The sequence below is a fragment of the Odontomachus brunneus genome, unplaced genomic scaffold, assembly GCF_010583005.1.
Source record: "Odontomachus brunneus isolate Ranch 3 - 2012 unplaced genomic scaffold, Obru_v1 Obru_scaffold_132, whole genome shotgun sequence".
Classification (NCBI taxonomy): Eukaryota; Metazoa; Arthropoda; class Insecta; order Hymenoptera; family Formicidae; genus Odontomachus; species Odontomachus brunneus.
In genome coordinates, this window is record NW_022639582.1 from 640,449 (window position 1) to 653,896 (window position 13,448).

The 13,448-nt window shown below is 49.9% G+C and overlaps 1 protein-coding gene across 8 annotated transcripts in view; it reads left to right on the top strand.

The window, feature by feature from the left end:
• LOC116850029 (fibroblast growth factor 17) overlaps positions 1-10,802 on the top strand; it is a 158,732-nt gene extending 147,930 nt beyond the window's left edge. For 7 of the 8 annotated variants that reach the window (XM_032827804.1, XM_032827805.1, XM_032827802.1 and 4 more), the window contains 3 exons: positions 471-603; positions 7,846-7,952; positions 8,718-9,161. In XM_032827804.1, the coding sequence (XP_032683695.1) occupies positions 471-603; positions 7,846-7,952; positions 8,718-9,161 (684 nt within the window). Of the gene's footprint in view, positions 1-470; positions 604-7,845; positions 7,953-8,717 lie in introns of all 8 variants that reach the window. The other variant, XM_032827798.1, reaches the window with a different exon arrangement.
• The last annotated feature ends 2,646 nt before the right edge of the window (positions 10,803-13,448 follow it).

Below are 13,448 nucleotides of genomic sequence, written 5' to 3' on the forward strand. Positions count from 1 at the left end.
TCTCTCTCTCTCTCTCTCTCTCTCTCTCTCTCGTTTAATCACGCGATCGGTGCTCGCATATGTATGTATTTCGCGGTATTTGAATAATTCATCGGATATCGGAAGTGTAGTTGCGTTTTCTCCTCTTTTGCCCTGAATAAAATAATATTGTGTAAATCATAAAACGGGCATTTCGAACGCGGCGCTTTTCCGCAAATCGTTAAGTGTATACGTCGTCGATTCAATTCCGACCTTCAGCCCGTATCACACTAGCGATTGGCGACTGCGTTTGCGAGTTCACGTTTGCGTCTAAGATTGTCTCTTGACTCCAATCCAGCAACTCCTCTCCGGATCGGACACGGACTTTATCGCGGCTCGAGGCATTTGCGTTCACGAAACGCCAGGGAAATTTTGACGAGCACAAATCTATTCTCGCACCGCGGGAATTTCTCACATGCAATTTTATAGACGAGCGATCCTTGTAATTGCAGGTGGTGATGTGCGGGGCGGCGCCGACGATGGTGCGCTCCGTGAGTCTCCACGCGGTTTGCAGCGGTCGCAATGTTACCGTAATAGGCCGCCAAGTCACAGCCGAGCAGCGCAACGATAGCAATGCAGCCTACCGTAAGTAAGACCACAATAATTCGTTGTATCCGCCGGTATATAACTCGGCCGCAACATAGTGTGAAGCTTCTTTAATTCGATAAAAATAAAAGTAATTTACTCCGTGGAGAGGGAGGGATACATACCGCGGTCAGATTTCGCGGAGACGTCTCCGTAGTATCTTTATACTCGCGTTGTATCTTTATTGTAGTCGTTCATCGTCTTGCAGCTCTCACAACAAAAAGAAACATTCTTATGAGGTCCCATTAAAGTAAATCTCTTCCCTCTCCGTGGGAGGAGAAGAGCTTTTCTCGGAACGGCTCTGAAATTCGCGAGTACTCGACTTGGGATGATCCATGCGATTTGTCGGCTGTATCGTTAATTAGTCATTGATTCAATCTGCCGCATGCGTCGGACGAATACGACTCTCGATGTTGATTAATATACATACACGGCACGGGAGATTCCGTTACACCCGCGCGCGCACGCAATAATACGAGCATGCGGGATGAGTTAATCAAATCTGTTAATTGAATCGATCCCAATCACCGTTCCAGCGTGCCGTTATCCCTCCGATCGACAGTTCGGTGCATAAAAAAGGAATTTTGTGCCTGGAAATATCCGGGCGCGATGCCGCCATAAAGAACTTAATTTACCGCGATCCTTATCGGCCAAACCCGCTCTCGGGGGCCTTATCTTCTCTCTCTTTCTCTCTCTCTCTCTCTCTCTCCCCCTCTCTCCCGTTTTCGCTACCGAATGCTTCCACGTTGGCGGGGCCTTCCGGGGTGAATCTCCATTTTTACGAACTAATAACCGCAATTCTATTTCCGCGAGCAGCCCCGAGCGCGGGGGAGCGCGGAAGGAGCAAAAGGAATAAAAGGGGGGACGACAATCGAGGAACCCCGATGAATTACGCGATGTGATTTTGCCTCGTCTCGATTGTTTCCGGCTAGACACTGTTTGTCTCACGTCGTTTGCTGTATCGCGCTCTATCGGAGACTCGCGTCATCTCCCGTTCTTATTTATCGTAATCGTCGCGTCGCGAGCGGATTGCGAAGAGCCCGTCGCCGATCGTTTTTCTCTCCGAAATAGCTGAAGATAGATATTCTCCACGTGAAACGCATTGACACGCGTCTGGATACGTGGTCGTTTGTTTATCACCTGACACGCGCGCCTTATCGCCTTGACACACATCCGTCTTGACAATAACACTTGTTTGTGGGAAAAAAATACTCGTCATGACCACGACGAGCTTCGTATCCTCAGCCGATTTCTTCAAACCAGGCGGATGGCTCGCGCAGGATTATGATGAATAGATCTCGCGCTCGCTTCCCGGAACTCGCTCGATAATTTACTCGTGACGGTTCTAATCCGTGAAGGCCCGAAAGGCCGAATCTTAGCCGACGCAGAGACTTTTTCAGTTCTGTCATTAATAATTTTGAGGAATCGGAAAATCGAACAAAAATTACTAATATTTCTTTTCACGCACTTATATCTGTATATCGAATAAACTTTAAGGTGCAATTGCTTGGTAAGTCAAGTATGAAATATGAACACAAGGAGTATTTTATACTAGACATTAATATAGAACTTTGTAACCGAGGAACAAGTCGAAATTCTATCGTAAGTAATGAATATACTTTCCTCTTAGAAACTTTGCTGTATTTTCAGTAAAATTTGCTACGTTCCTTTGCAAGATATACCTTCTTGACAGTTTATTTCTAAACTACCAGAAATATAGTGAAATTGAAAAGAATTTATACGAGAAGAAACTATAATATTTTCTCCGTGTATATCTCGTGAAACGATTTAATTATTTCGTCCTGAAATTATCTCACACTCTTAACGACGTCACCAGAATTATCGGCATTGCCAAAAGTGAAGAGTGAAAGATCGCGAAGAAGAGTACCATCTTGTGTAATGGGATACTGCAGGTGTGAATCAAAATTACGTCGCAGAGACTTTTTCAGTTCTGTCATTAATAATTTTGAGGAATCGGAAAATCGAACAAAAATTACAGTATATTACTAATATTTCTTTTCACGCACTCATATCTGTATATCGAATAAACTTTAAGGTGCAATTGCTTGGTAAGTCAAGTATGAATAATGAACACAAGGAGTATTTTATACTAGACATTAATATAGAACTTTGTAACCGAGGAACAAGTCGGTTCAATTTCTACCTGTTACGGATTGCGCGGTGAAGTTGCCATTGGCCGAAACCCGCTGGTCCCGGGCGGCCGCGTTTCTCCTCGCGATCTCGCGATCTCGCCGCGGGAATTCGCGCGCGATATCCCATACGAAACGAGCGAACGGGCTGTCCGCCCTACGCGCGGCGCGAGTACGAGGCGGTTCCTCTTGAGACGATTGCCGGCGAGGAAGGGGACGAAAGGAAGGTTCGGAAGGAGGGAAGCAGCCTCGCTTGTGCAAACAGAGGAGCCAGTTTTCGCGCCGCGCGCTGCGCGCCGCGTCTGCACCTCCCCGAGATCCATCACCTTCGCGTACCACCTCCTCCTCCTCCTCCACCACCACCTTCTCCTCCTCCTCCTGCCCCTTTTACCTCCACCTGCCTCTTCGCCTTTGCCTCCACCTTTTCCCTCTGTTACTCTGCTCTCTCGCCTCTCACGGCACTCAACTGCCGACAACGAGCCTCTCCTGACCGGCGATTACTCAAGCCCCTCTCGCGAAGCGGAACGGCGGCGTGTGCTGCCGCACGGGGGGATTGAGACACTGTGAGAGCGTCCTTGAAGAATCGTGTACCCCATGCTTGGCGAGAGGAACGCGCGGATCTTCGGGAGTTGGGATACTCCCGGAGCTCCGTCGTCGCTGATGAACGCTAACGGGGGAATGGCGGATCGATCTTCTGTCGAACGACACAGACCGCTATTGCATTGTGTCCCACGGTAATTTGTCATGGAAGGGCGAAACCGTTGCAATGTATCATGTCGTACACGTTACACCAAGAGACACGTGAATAACGCACGTAGTTGCGACGACTCATTTTTGCATACGTGACGGAAGAATCGCGCATGAGGCTAAGGTCGCTTAATTGTAAACCGCATTGATTTCTTTCTACTTCTTCACCTGTAATGTATCTGTCAATCTAATCGTCGCATTAGATACTACCTCGATTCGCCTGCGACTTATCGGCGACCCGCGCGACATTAGAAGCACGTGGGGAAACGTAAAAACGCCGAAAGCGAAAGGGAGCGCGCGGTCCGGAATGGTAAGTCATAATTCAAGTGCGTCAGGAGTAACGCGATAATAACTATCATCCACAATCAAGGTAAATAATAATTATCGACTTTTCGTACCACCCTCCGCCCCTCGCGCGCGGCGAGCAAACAGATGCGATCGGCGTGACATGCGATAGTTATAATCATCATGACGCGACACTCTTACCACGTTTGGACAACCCCACAGACACTTTACGAAGCAGTTCATCTCTGAAGCGTTTAACGCTCCTCCGAGATCGGGTGTCCTTCGGTGACTGACAACCGCGCGAAAATCGAGAGGACGTCTCTTGCGGAAGAGAGAAAGCGACACGGGACTTGTAGCGAGCGAGAAATCAAGAGGCAAAGAGGTAGCAGGAGAGCGAAACAGAGCGGGGCGAGGAGAGAATCGTGCGTGCCGGCAGCACCGATCGCCCGGACGGGAATTTAATTATTCGAGTCGCGGCGGACTGTGATTACCGCGTCAGCCCGATAAACCAGGCTTCACCTGTCGCACCTTTGATCCATCTCGCGATACCCCGAATGCGCTGCATTCCCGCCCGTCCCGTAGTCTTCGTCTACTGTGCATCGTCGTGCAGAACGCGCTCCTCGCGCGTCGGCCGATCGTGCGTTTAGGTGTTAATGACAGGGTCGCTATTATACGCGAGCGCGCGCGCTTCATAACGAGAGAATCGCGTCTGTACGCCGCTCCTCTTCTCCTCTCACTCTCTCTTTCTCTCACTTTCTTTCCCCTCTGCTCACTCGTGTCTTTCCCTTTTGACTTTTTCTTGCGCTTTACACGGGGTCGGTACCGACCATCTCTCCCTCTCGCGCGTTGTATTATAGCTTTCATAACGCCGACGCCGCGAAATTGTAGCGTCCCAGTGGTTCTCGGCCCGAAGTACCGTCTTACCTTCGCACCAAGGCCGGTGTTATTCCGCCGAGTTAATGGCTGCATCGTTACTCCATGTGCGATGTCCCTGCGCAGCCTCTCTTTCTCTCCCCTCCGTTTCTTCGAGAGAACGATGAAGTATTGCGAAGTTCGTCGAGCTTCTTAGGGTGTTCGTTGAGCGGGGACGACCGCGAGATAAAATCGTTCCGACAGTTCGCCTCCGACGTGATAGAAAAATGTGGGCAGTTGCGAACCTGTAAAGAGCGGCGAATTGGTTCCTATATCGCGAGGAGCACGTAGAAGTAATATATGGGATCCATTCTTCTCTCTCTCTTTCTTTCTTTCTCCACTTCTCTGTCTCCCTCCTTTACTCTTGCGCGCAGACCCATCCTACCAGTTATTATCCGGGGTAATCGTGCCTAAAAGCCGGTGCCCGCTTTTGATTAAAATTGGCTTTTAATTCATTTGGCAGCCTCTAATCTCGCGGCGGCTCCGATCAGAGGGAACCAACGAGAGCGAGGGCGACGTGACGGCGGGACGAAGGGGGAAGTTGGGGGAGAGAAGACAGAGGTTTGAAGCGAAAAATTTAGTGGCTTCCTCTCTTCATCCTCATACGCGCCGCCGTGCTCGCGAGTGCGCCATGAATAAATTCCGTTGCGGCATCCTCCGCCAAGATATATTACGTCGATCGATTGCGAATAAGTCTTGCGAAGGAATGTCCCTTTACACCCAGGATTTTACATTTTCCAGACGACATCAGATGTATCGTATAAATTGTCGGGAGATACTCGGCCGTGTCGGTTGCAAGAAAACATTCTGTTTTACGATCGTCTTGATTTTCATCGATTATTCCGCTCTCTACTTACCTCTTCAACAAGCGGAAAGTAACTCCAAGTATTCGCTTTTTGCATTGAACAGTACGTTATTACGTTTTTCGAAGTTATTCATGTATGACCACATGGTCCGTTCTATTAATTCTATTTCGCGAACATGATATCGATATCATGTACGACATCATGTACGGTATTCGCTGAAATCAAGACGCTCATTGTGCTCGTCTTACATTCCAACACTCCGAAGGGGAAGAAGGGAAAGAGAGAGAGAGAGAGAAGTAGAGAAGGGGGATTCATTGGTCGAGGAGATCCGTCAGATGGAAGATTGAAATCAATGCGCCGTAGACGCCTGTCTCGAAACTCCGCGCGTCTGGCAACTTACTAACAAACGCGTCAGCACTCGAATGGCGCGCCGGTCTCGCTTCCTTTCTTTGATAACGATAACCATCGCTTCGAGACGAAACGACAGAGTTTCGCTGCGATTGCTTCGATCGCCGACGACGAAGCACCGGAAATGTGGAAGTTCGGTAATGGGTAACTGGAGCGAGCAAACACGTACAAAGTACGTGTTATTAATTGTCAATTAATTATTGATTGATTAACCGGAGGAATGGCAATCGCCGATCGATGGTTCTATCTTTAAATAACGTGGAAATGCTTCGTATAGACCACATGGTGAAGTCAAACGAGAAACAGCGGGGACAATGGTTTGTGCCTCTCTTCGCGACACTATCGGCGTCCCATTGCGAGGTAGATCCAATTAATTAGCGTAAGTGGCGCAATTAATTGACGGAGACTGCGCACCGTGATAGGCTTGCGAGACAGCAGTTTAAGATTAAGTCCTCTTTCTTTCATTCTTTCTTTCTCTCTCTCTCCCCTGCCCCTCACTTCTTTGTTTTTCTTTTTCATCCACAAAGACTGGCGGGAGGCGACGAGAGAGAAGGTGAGACGCAAATATGAGAACGATAGAGGTGAGAGAGACAGAGAGGCTTTACGATGCAGTTCGGGGACATTCTTGATTTCGATGTTGGGAGAGCATCCGACGAGAACCACTTGAATTTAACGAGGCTCCGGCAAATGGGCCACCCTGCAGACTCGCCTCCTTCATTTTCTCTATACTTCTGAAGCTCATGCCGCACCAGTGGTCCGCGGACTCGGACAAACACTCGATCTCGAGATTGTGCCTTCCGTCACAAAGTTTCCGAGAAACGTTGCGATCGTCTCTGGGCAAACGTATTAGCCGAAGAGCGCGAAACTTTTGCTTTTCTATTTCGATCGCTTTGTCATTACGACGATGGCACGCATGGCTCGGGACTCTCCGAGCGATCTCTTGAGACATCGATTTTGATTTTAATATCGTGAGAAAGCAATCGCGACTATTCGCACATCTCGCGCCATGTCGTCCTCGCTCTCGTCGCAAAAGAAGCCGGGGAAAAAGAATCAGATCGCGAAAAGGAGGGATCGGTGTGTGTATGTGTGCGCGCGACCCAGTTCTGACGATGCGTTGCGGCAAAGAGGTGTACGCCGATGGATATTTCTCGCGCCGGAACTAAAAAGGAGGAAAAAAAGAAGTAGGAAATGTCCGTCGTGCGCGCGCGCGCGCGCGCACCTGTACCTGGTTAGTCCTTGTTTTTTTCTCTCCCTCGCCCGCGGGGCGGACAAAGGGTGCCTGCTTCTCGCTCGACAGAATTTCGTAACACCAGGTAGGAAAGATAGAAGGACACGGGCGAGGCAACGAAGGGGAGAAAGAGACCGAGAGAGATCTCTCGGGGAGAAAGAAAGAAGGAGACTGCACCGGCCAACACGGTGCAACGTGCAGCACGGGGTCGAGGCACGACAGGATCCGCTAAGTGGCAAAGCACACACCGGACGGTCTGTGCCTCCTTCATTAGCACCAACTAGCCTCGGCGGCAACCCGAGTCTTTTCTTCTTTTCTCGATGCCGAAGAGCGCCTGGTGTAGAGAGGAGGGACCCGTCGTCGTTGTAGGTACAACTCGCGCCATAAACCCCGACGAGGTCTCTTCTCGGAAATATGCCAGCGCGCGCATACCGAGGCACAAAACGGTTCGCTTTGTACATCCTGTCGTTCGTACCTCACGTGATCGAGAGAGGGACTCCACCGTGGCCGGTGAAAATCGCAAATCGCAAGGACTCCGAACCCCGTCGAGCTCTCTTCCGAATTCCCTTCGCGCCTACGACGCGTCCCGTGCGAAGTCGTTTTCCTCTCCCGTCATCACCAGCCGAAGGATATAAGAAACGACCTGCGCGTTATCGTTTGACGTTTGACGCGCGTAATAAGGTTTCTTCTGCTTCTTGTGTTACAGAGGAACTCACCACGCGAACGGAGGATTTCAGCAAGAAGCTGTACATCTACGCGGAGAAAAGCCAACGATACATTTGCTTCAACAAGCGGTGGAAACTCGTTGGCCTGGTAATTATTCGCCTACCAATTAGTAGACATACTTCATCGTCCCGTGCGAGCGAGTAGATTTACGCACGCGCCTCGTGTTGCACTGTTCGTAAATTTCTGTTCATTAGTGGCGCGCGGGGGGCTATAATTTAGAAATTGGACTATTAACAGTCCGATGATTTAAGATTTAACGATCGCGACGTGTATTCCAGTCTAATAGATTACTCGACTCCTCGTGGCTATTAAGTGCCGCTCAATTTGTCTGCGATATTTTTAAATAATTATCTCAGTATCTCAGTAGTGATAACAAAAATCGCATGGTATTTTTTTACTCGCGGTCGGACTTTTTGATCGCGCTTCGATAACACACACACACGCACACACAAATTTTTAGATTTTTACAAATATCCTCTCTAAATCTTTTCCAAATTGATATGTTTCAAAATAATAGATAATTTGCGTAAGAGTATATCTTTCTCTCTTTCTCTTAGTGGCGATCGCAATCGTCTATACATGTTGCAATATACAAATTATATTTCGTCGAATTTTTCAAGTATCAGAAGCCAATACTCTCTTAAAGTGAATAGTCACTGATATCAGTTATGAGTATAGCACTGAGCACTTTCAATGCCATATTTGTAACTGCAATCAGTGTATATTCACTGTTTTTAGTGATGTTTGACTGATTCATTTTAAGAGAGTGTCACTACAATGATAAGATGTTTAATGGCTAATAAGATGTTTAATGGCGGACAGTATCATGAGCCGTTGACGGTTTACTTTCAGCCGAAGGAGCAGAAGGGACCGATGTGCCAGTTTTATGAGATATACAATGACCAGTATCTGGGTTACATAAGCGCCGTCGACAAGGAACACCTCATGGGCTTCAACAGCCGGGGCAAGCCGATGAAGAAAAGCAACGGCAGGAAGGAGTGTTACAGATTCATGAAGTACAATCCCCACGTCGACATCAGCCACCACAATAGCCTGGTGAACGCGCAGATGAGCGGCATGGAGCCGCGGGAACCGTACGTCGGCTCGAGGAAACCGTCGCCGGTCACGAGGGCCACGAAGAACTCCCTGTCGCAGGCCGACAGCGCGAGGGATCACATCCAAAAGCCCCCGCACCGCCAGCGGCACCTGAAGCAGCGCTGGAAGCAGCGCCAGAACGGCAAGAACTCGGCGTCCCGAAGACGGTCGGAGAACTGCTTCGTCGAGGCCAGCAAGTAATGAGCCGCCAAGGTACGAGCTCGCCGATCAAGACTGCCTCCTCCATACCCCGTGAGAACCTGAGATCAGACTGCCAAATACGCTGGTGGAACGTACGGTCGGGATGTCAGGAGCCCACTTAGCGGCGCCCCGTGAATCGCGACTCGAAGCACCATGTATTCGTTCGATCGGTCGCGAGGCTGAGCGAGGGCGCGGCACGCTCCGGGCGCACACACACACACACACACACACACACACACACACACACACACACACACACACACCCACACGCCGTTAGCTGCGTTTTACTTTCCGTTTCCGCCCGGTGCGAAGCGGCGTCCCCGCGGCGGGGACGGGCGTCGCGTCGTCGGAGATAACGTTCCCGGATCGTGGAGGGGGGAAAAAGCGTGCGCGCGAGGTGGAAGCGTATACGCGCGCGGATCCCCGCTGATAAAGCTATCTCAATTTCACGCGGTTAAGTTCGATTTACACTTGCCCCGACTGACCCTCTTCAGGCAAGTATGTACCTCGTAACGATAAGAGCGTTTCTTTTTTATCGTTGATTCCTCGTGAGTTTGGTTCGCGCGATGAATCGCTCTCGTTCTTTCTTTCTCTCCCTCCCTCTCTCTCTCTCTCCCCCTTTCCCCCTTCCCTTTCTTCTCTCTTCTTTTATTCACTCTCGATCTGTCTATTTCCCCCTCCGCCCGTTTTTTATCCCTATGACGAAGCGCGTGGCTAATCAGTGTACTTCTTTTTCACACTCGATACTGCGCGTCGCGTTGAGCGTGTGCGGTACCGCCAGCCATGCAAATCTGTTCGAGCCGTTGTTGTCCGGTCGATCGTTTGGCGAGACGCGTGCAAGAAAAGGGATTCACGTTTAGTAGAGATCGTGTAGCGCAACCGAACGGCTGCTGTGCTTCGAGCGCGGTCACCGGTCCGCGAATGTAGCGCGAAGAGACGCGCGGGCGCGGCGCACGCTGGCAAATCACACGTTTCCCAGCGGGACTCGCCTGGCACAGGTGATCGATCCGTCCTCCGGTCGGATCGTGAGACAGCCTGAATGAATTAACGCCGACATGTGTCATTACAAATGTCACGTGTTGGATTCGCAAGGCGCTTCTCGATTCACCCGAGGAACTCTGACACGTTCGTCAATGTCGTTAGCACGGAGTTGACGATTGCGTGTACTCTGGTCGACGGAAAACGCACTTGCAGCCTCAAGTAATCCCCCGATGGCACGGCAAGGTAAGGCGTCGTATGCCGTTACGAATTGGCACATCCGTCGACCGTGGTGACTCGAGTGAGCGAATCGACGATTCCGGACTGTCCGGCTTACGGTCGAATTCTTTCTCCTCCCCACAGCGATGCACTCGTGCGCGCGGGTGCAGAGGAAGAAAAATCACGATCCCCGGATTCGCGGATGTTCGTCCCGTGGGCGATTCCAAGCGCGCTCTTTCAGCGCCGCTCCAGCGAGAAAATGTTTGTCACGTTGTCGCGGACGCTCGTACGTCGTCGCTGTTACGCTCGCTTGCGCAGTAGAGCTCGCGCCGCGTAAGACTCTCTCGCTCGCTGTGCTAATTACGCCGCCTAACGTAGCGTGCGTGCGTGCGTGCGTGCGTGTGTGCGTACGTGCGTGCCTGCCCGCGTGTATGAATAATGTGTGCGTGCCTACCTGCGTGCGTGCGTGCGCGCGTATGTACGTGCGTGCATGCGTGCGTGCGTGCGTGCGTGCGTGCGTGCGTGCGTGCGTGCGTGCGTGCGTGCGTGCGTGCGTGCTCGCGACCGACACGCAGACCTTACCGTCGCCGAGACGTGGGTAGAAACTCTCGCGGCACGATCGATCTCGCGAACGTGTCGGGAACCGAGACGGCGAGAGACCGGCGACGGTTTCTCGGATTTTTCTTTAATAAGCTCGAGGACCCCTGAAACGTCGACGCGCGTCGGGCGATGATTAGCGCTCCGCCGGAATCGAGTCGACGCTTTCGTCCGTTTTTCTCTCCCAAAGGTTCTCCGAGTGGCACACGTGTCGAAAGTTACCTACTCGAACGGCGCTTCTTCTCCTTCGGACGCAAAGGACGCAAGTAGCGCGGACCGGCGACACGGTTCGTACTGCGTGTTCGCGCACGAGCGTATATTATATTTGTGTGCATACTGCGTGGGTACGTAATTCGCCTTTGGAAAGTGTGTGAGTTTGTGTAATATAATGCATTATCGTTAATGAAACTTAATCCTTAGAACGCTATCGCAGACTGTATTATTAGGCTAAATACACGAATAATAATGACGCGGTGGCGACTCGGCGAAGGGAACGTCCAGGGGCACGCCGAGTTCCACATCGCGCCATCGGGGCACGGGGAACTTCTCGCGCGGCCTTAACTTTCGTCTTTATTTTTTTTTTTTTGCCGATTACCGGGCGCCAACCGCCGTTGTTGCGCCGTTTTAACTTGCACGGCCACGGGGCGGCCACCCCCGGAGCAGTTCGTCTTCGCAGACTCGCCACGTAAGGCCTGCGCCTGTCCCTTCTCCGAAAAAAGAAAAATGAAAAAAAGAAATCGCTCCCTAGGTAGCTTATTTATTGAAACCACGTTTAGATTCTATGAAAGCTAAAACGCCTAAGAAAAACCCTCCTTCGTTTCCCTTGTATGCTGCTCTCTCTGTCTCTCTCTCTTTCCCTCTTTCCCTCTCTCTCTTTCTGTGTACCTACATGTATCGTTTTCGTTGCTCATCGTTTATCCTTCTCTTCCCCGTCCTCTTTTCCTTATTGTCAGTCGCGTTCTTCAATCGTCGTCATTTCATGCGCAAAATCATGTCACAACCGCGCGAATCGTTGGATCATGATAATATTGATTGCTTTTGCTCTCGAGAATACTTCGACTCGGCTTTTATTTATATCTTCCTCCTGGCAACTTTATTGGAAATGTGCATCCACAAGTTTAGCGATCGATAATTTGCCTGCACAAACATTCGTTTGCACGCTTAAAAGTCCGTCATCTCGCCGTAAATAAGGACCAAGTATTCGAATCGTCTTTGCAACTTTTAATTGAAATTTTCGACTAATTGACGCTCACCCACAGACTCATTTGCCTCACTTTGCGTCCTCTTGTTCCGATGATCAAAACTCACGTTTTTCACACACAATGCCCCTCCTCTGAAGAAAATACTCAAACAATACCTGATTAATCGCATACGAAGTGGCAGTGCATAGAGAAGCTTATTCCTACGGATAATGTTTGTATGTGTCGCTAGGAAAAATAAAGTAGGGAGCAATACGCACGTAGTAACGCCACGTTTCGTACGACGAATCGTAATTTCGCGACGCGTTTCGTGCACAAATTCAACACACCTGTTCTTTTCGAACGATACTTTTTCACACTTCTCGGGACAATCTGCGCCTTTTTTTTCGGCGGAATCCTCCTTCTTTTTCTCGCAAATACATCGGGATTGTTGACTTGCCCCTTTTGGTGATTCGTTTATCGGCACGTGGCGAGTGCAGGTTAAAAGCACGATAAGATGTCGCGTATAAACAGAAATTAAACGCCAGCAGCTGATCATGAGAATGAATATAAAATCCGACGCTTAATTTAATAACAGATAACTAATCTAATGTGTATATGTACTGTATTGTAATATGGGTATTGTGTGACTCCGCCTCGAAAAAAAAAAAGAGAGAGGAAATTAACCAACTCGTTTTGTATGTGTATAAGCGTAGCGTCACGTAGCGACGCAGCAGAGAATCACACCGTGGCGTTTTACAGCGATACGGAAAGAACGGCGGAATAATTTTTATGGAGTATGCGAGTCTCCTCGAAAAAAGAGAAAAAGCGAGATACTTCGTCACCGATTGTCGTCCTGTGTAACAAAATGTAAAACGCAAACGACTCCCCTGACCAGTGTCATATTCTCGCGAGCCCCATCGACGAGCGCCCGTGATCGAGTCATCCCGAGCTTGATTGCGGGATCCGGGAAATAATTTCGTCGGTCCTTTCTGGCGTGTGTTTGCTTGTCTATTTTTGTATTGTTAGCGACAATTTCGTTCGTCTCCGTACGTCTCGTCGGCGCAACGCGATGCTGCGAACGTCCTGCCTGTCATCGCCGCGTGACTCGATTGCGAGGCATCAAGGCCGTCATCACACACCCGCCCTAACCCCGCACCTCCACCCTACCCCCTTCCCCTTGACACCTCTCCTTTTTTTACTTTCTCACCATCGACGAACCAGAATGGCAGATGAAACGAACGGAACACAAGAGATGAATCTGAATACCCTATATATATATATACACACACACTATATATATATATATATATAT